Genomic DNA, 6,000 nt, shown 5'->3' with positions numbered 1-6,000 from the left:
GATAATTAAATTAAAATTCTCGAAGCGCTATTCCAAAATAGACATGCAAAAGATTTAGATTAAAATAAAGCTTAATCTACCAATATTCAATATGAAAGCCTCTCAACTTAAATATAAATTATTACCAACATAAATCCATCTTAAGTAGGATCTAACATGACAGGAGAGAGATCAAATTTCTTCACGTGTAAACTTCTTTAGAGTGCAAAATACAGTGTGTTATTTTTCATTGTTTAAATTGTATTTTTGAATGCTAAATATAATATATATAAGACCAAATAAACGTTTTCACCATAAAAAATTAAAATTTTCATCATATATACATAATTTTTTTGAAATGATATATAATATATACTTAATTTACATTAATATATATATATATATATATATATTTTTTTTTTTTTTTAATTAATTAATTAATTTTTATTATTTTATTATTATTATTATTATTATTTTTCTATATATAGATATATATGAAGTTGATATCCACATAAATTAGTTAACATAGATCCACATAAATTAGTTAACATATATTTTCAATTGGTTTTTTAAATCTCTTGTTGAAATATTTTTGAAAAGTATAAAATTTAAACATCTTACTTATACATTTTTCATTTCTATTCATTTTTTTGATTATAGCCCACATTAATTTTCTATTTAAAACTTTTTTTTTTTAAAGACAAACTTACACATCCCCATCAAACTTACACATCCCCTTACACTGGACTATAGAAAGAACGTCTTTGCTCAGTGATTTAATTTTTTTAATTATGATTTTTTTTAATATTTATAATTTTATTAATAAAATCAAAATTACAAATAAAATTAATATACTTATTATTTTTATTATGTTTAAAATTACGCTGACATTTATTATTCAACCTATCATCTAATACATCGCTACAACATTTAAAATACACCACATGTTTTTTAATTAAATATAATTTTAGAATTAGATAAAGTTTGGGTAAAAAGTTCTTTTAGTTGAGTATAATTGTGGAGTTAGAGTTCATCTTACAATGTGATTTTAAAAATAAAATTAAATATAATTTTGGAATTCGATAAAGTTTGGGTAACATGTTAATTTAATTAAATATAATTTTGGAGTTAGATATAATTTATTTTTACAATTAAATGTGATTTTTTTTGGAAGTAAGACCCACGACGATTTGAACCAATAACTTATGTGCCTTAGCAATGCACTCATTGACATTCAATCCAAAATTCGGATGGATTACAATTAAATGTGTTTTTTTAAAGTAAATAAAGATTCATTATTAATTATTTACTCGAGAAATAAAAGATCACATCTAAATTTCACTATGATTTGCTTCCCTGATGATAGGTGGTGAGCCCATCTAAACGTTAGATGATAGGTGGTGAGCCCATCTAAACATTACATAACTCTATATGTGCACACATTAGAAGTCTAAAAAATGATATTCATTCAACAAATTTTTGAATTATAAAAAAAATGACAACTAATCCATCAATATATAAATAAATGTAAATGTTAAATTTGGTTGTTATAGAAAAAAAAATATGAAATTTAGTTCATAATATACATTTCCACACTGCTTAAAGAGATTTCTAATGAAGAGAACCAAGTTCACATATGAAGTTAATGTGGAACAATGTAGTATTATTTTGTGATGACGAACACACACACACACATATTGAATTTAAGTTGGAGCTAGCTCGTTTATTAGATGAAAGAACAATATACCTACTAGTGAGATGCTATAAAAAAGATTGTGCAAAGCTCTGTGGAGGTTAGATGCACCTTGGAATAACTTAATTCCCCAAAAAATGAGTTCCATCTTCAATCCCTTCCCATAAGGTTTGAACTTAAGACTTAGTGACTTACTAATGTTTACTCAACAACATCCCATAAAGTTTAAACTTAAAACTTAGTGACTTACTAATGTTTACTCAACAATAGACTACACTAAAATTCTCTTATTAAATCCATAGTTTCAATAATGAAATCAAAATATATACAATTATCATAAAAATCAAAATATAATTTATAATTAATATGTAATTTTTTTTTTTTTTTCATTATCATAAAACCATTACCAATTTTTAAGAGTCCAATTGCAATGGAGAAAAACCAACACCAAAGAAAATTTAATTAATAACTTTAAACACCAAATATATCATGAAATTGTACTTTATACTAATGAAGAATGCACCATAACTACTTCCATCCAATACTAATACTTAATCATATCATTGCTCAAATGCATATATGAGTGAGGAATGCACCATAACTACTTCCATCCAATACTAATACTTAATCATATCATTTCTCATATGCATATGAGTCATTCTTAATGTAAAGTTTGTGTTTTATTTCATTGTTAATAAAATAATTTAGCAGAAAGTTGTTTTATATATATATATATATATTTTTATTTTATTTTTATTTTTATTTTTTATTTTTTATTTTTTTATTTTTTATTTTGCGTCTGGTTCATGGATACCTTTGGTCAAGGAGTGACACTACGTCCACTGGAAAAATCTAGGCTAACGCCCCTCGGTCTACTGTAAGACTTGACCCCAAAAGCTTTATGGAATTGATCCTGTGACCTCCCATCTGGTGAGGCACCGACCGATTGAGCTAACCCTTGAGACTAAGTTGTTTTTATTATTATTAAAAAGATTAATTTTTATTAAATATAATGATTTAATGTTTAATTATATAATAATACTGTGAATAAATATAGTGATTTAATATTTAATTATATAATAATATTGTGAATAAATATAATAATTTGATGTTTAATTATATAGTAATATTGTGAATAATTATTTTGATTTAATATTAAAAAATTACTTAATTAATATTTTTAAATTAAATTAAAAAATAATAATATTTAAATATTTTTATAAACTTTTAAAATATATTTAATAGAAATTAATTCTCTTTATTATAAAAATACTAATATTAATAATTTAATTTAAATAATTACTAACAATTATAATTTTTTTACACCTCTAATATTCTCCATATAAATAAATATTAAATATTAAGTTCAACAACCTTTACAATAAGATAAATTTCACATAATAAATACTTTGCCTTTCCCACAACCATACAAATTCCAAAAATATATGTATTTACCAAACTCTCACAAATTTCAATGGTTAGAAGACTTAATTAGAGTTGGCTTAAAAATATATGTACTTAACAAACACTTGGAAATTTACATTACCAAAAGACTTAACTAGAGTTGGTTTAGATTTAAACCTCACTATTAATAAAAAATAAATAGTGTTAGGGAACTGGAACTCATTAATTAATAATTAACATATAAATATATTTATATATTTGAATGTATTGGATTTATATATACAAATTTGAATTTATGGGAAGCCATGATGGCATTGGCAACGGAGGCCCCACTTACACCACTTCCTTTATTTTTGGTGTGCAAATATCTCATGCTTAAAAACCGTTGTCAATTTTCAACAATATCATTTATTTTTGTATAGTTATTTTTCTTATATTTGGCTGTGTCGAACAATGATTCGAATTATTCGAATCTCCATCACTGCTGGCGACGAAAAAACAGGATGCAAGAATAAATCAAATGGACGAAGAATTGGTCCTTCCTCGAACCCACAATGGCCCCCTTCATGCATCATACGCGCTTTCCCATAGAAATCCATGCCAAAATTTCTGCCTCTCACATCATATTTCATGGTCTCACACAATCAATTTTGTTGCAGGCATTTTGCTTACTGAAGGCATTTGTTCCAGGCAGTCCCATGGAAAGGATTATGGGGGCTGGTGCTGGATCGGTTAAGAGTATCGAGAATGCAAGGACTGCCGTTTAAATCAGTAATTGTTCTCTGAATCTCACTGCTTTTTCTGTTCATTCCAGCTAGAAAAGATAGTAATGCATTCAGAATTTATTTAGTATTTCACGGATTTCTGCATTCGATCGACCCAGCTGTGCGCCTCTAAGGATTACGTGGGTTTTATATTTTTTTCGATCGATTCTGTGAAGTTTAGGTGTTCAATTTGAAAATCCACAGGCATTGAAGGCTATTTCAGTTAAAGAAGTGAGATCTGCAAGGAATTGTTATGGCTCGGGGTGCGAGAAAGAAGGGGAAGGTCCGATGGAGCAAGCTGTACTCGTTCTCTTGCATGAGGCCGAGTGTTTCGGAGTTGGAGGAGCCGCATCATCTGGAAGGCCCAGGTTTTTCTCGTGTAGTTATGTGCAATGAGCCTCAACTGCACAGGAAAAAGCCTTTGAGGTATCCCTCCAATTATGTCTCGACAACCAAGTACAATGTTATCACGTTTCTGCCCAAAGCTCTGTTTGAGCAGTTCCGGAGGGTTGCAAACCTTTATTTTCTCCTAACAGCCGCGCTGTCTGAGACATCCCTGTCGCCATTTAAGCCTGCCAGTGTAATTGCGCCCCTGGTTTTTGTGGTAGGGGCAAGTATGCTCAAGGAGGCCGTGGAAGACTGGAGGAGGTTTATTCAGGACATGAAGGTTAATGCCAGGAAAGTGAGTGTCCATAAAGGAGATGGTGTCTTTGGATACAGGTCATGGGAGAAACTTCGGGTGGGAGATGTGGTTAAGGTAGAGAAAGACAACTTTTTCCCCGCTGATTTACTCCTCCTGTCTTCCAATTTTGAAGATGGCATCTGCTATGTTGAAACCATGAATCTGGATGGAGAAACTAACCTGAAAGTCAAAAGAAGTCTGGAAACGACATTGCCCCTTGATGAAGATAATGAGTTCAAGGACTTCAGAGCAACAGTTAAATGTGAAGATCCTAACCCCAATCTGTATACTTTTGTTGGAAATTTTGAGTTTGAAAGACAGGTTTATCCTCTGGGCCCTGATCAGGTGCTTCTCAGAGATTCAAAGCTCCGGAATACTCAGTACATATATGGAGTTGTGATCTTCAGTGGCCATGACAGCAAAGTGATGCAGAATAGCACGGAATCTCCTTCAAAAAGAAGTAGCATTGAACAAAAGATGGACAAGATAATTTACTTTCTTTTTTCTCTTCTATTACTGATTTCATTAATCAGTTCCATTGGTTTTGCTATTCAGTTAAAATTCGACGCTCCTAACTGGTGGTATCTAAGACCAGATTATGCAACCAGTGATTATAAACCCGGTAACCCCGGGGTCTCAGGCTTTTATCATTTGGTCACGGCACTGATGCTTTATGGGTACCTGATCCCTATTTCGCTTTATGTTTCAATTGAAGTTGTAAAGATTCTGCAAGCATCGTTCATCAACCAAGACATCCATATGTATGATGAAGAGACGGGTACCCCTGCTCAAGCTCGGACTTCAAACTTGAATGAGGAGCTAGGACAGGTAGATACCATTCTCTCGGATAAAACAGGGACCCTAACTTGCAATCAGATGGATTTCATTAAGTGCTCAATTGCAGGTACTTCGTATGGTGTTGTTGCAAGCGAAGTTGAGATTGCAGCAGCAAAGCGGATAGCAAAGGATCTTAATGATCAGAGTTTGAATCCACTAGATACCCAAAACTTTGATATTAAAAGCCAAGGTTTGAATGCATCAGAAAACAGTTTCAACAGCCCACGTTTTCAGGAGCCAGATATTGAACTGCGGATTGAGGGACCAGAGTCAACTGAAATGACTGAAAGACCTGTCATCAAGGGATTTAACTTCAAGGATGACCGGCTTATGAATGGGAACTGGTTGAAAGAACCGCATGCAGATATGCTTTTATTATTCTTCCGCATATTAGCAATCTGCCATACAGCCATTCCAGAACAAGATGAAGAGATTGGTACCATAAAATATGAAGCAGAATCACCAGATGAGGGGGCTTTTGTTGTTGCCGCGAGGGAGTTTGGTTTTGAGTTCTGCAAACGAACACAAACGAGTGTGCTGATCAAGGAGTGGGATCCATCGTCTGGACAAAATATTGAGAGGTGAGAATCTGAATGAGTTTTCTCGAGATTAACCTCATTTATATTTTTCATTTTACTGCA

At 31.3% G+C, this 6,000-nt stretch overlaps 1 protein-coding gene across 1 annotated transcript in view; it reads left to right on the top strand.

Moving 5' to 3' along the window:
- The first annotated feature begins 3,617 nt into the window (after positions 1–3,617).
- LOC149143078 (putative phospholipid-transporting ATPase 4) overlaps positions 3,618–6,000 on the top strand; it is a 59,675-nt gene continuing 57,292 nt past the window's right edge. Inside the window, exon 1 of the mRNA XM_089449768.1 lies at positions 3,618–5,940. Coding sequence (XP_089305894.1) covers positions 4,094–5,940 — 1,847 coding nt within the window. The 5' untranslated portion in view covers positions 3,618–4,093. The remainder of the gene's footprint in view (positions 5,941–6,000) is intronic.

This window comes from Pinus tabuliformis, chromosome X (genome assembly GCF_031772625.1).
Source record: "Pinus tabuliformis cultivar Carrire ecotype Pingquan chromosome X, CPIR1, whole genome shotgun sequence".
NCBI lineage: Eukaryota > Viridiplantae > Streptophyta > Pinopsida > Pinales > Pinaceae > Pinus > Pinus tabuliformis.
Note: the sequence above shows the minus strand (reverse complement) of the source record. Positions and strands in the feature narration are given on the sequence as shown.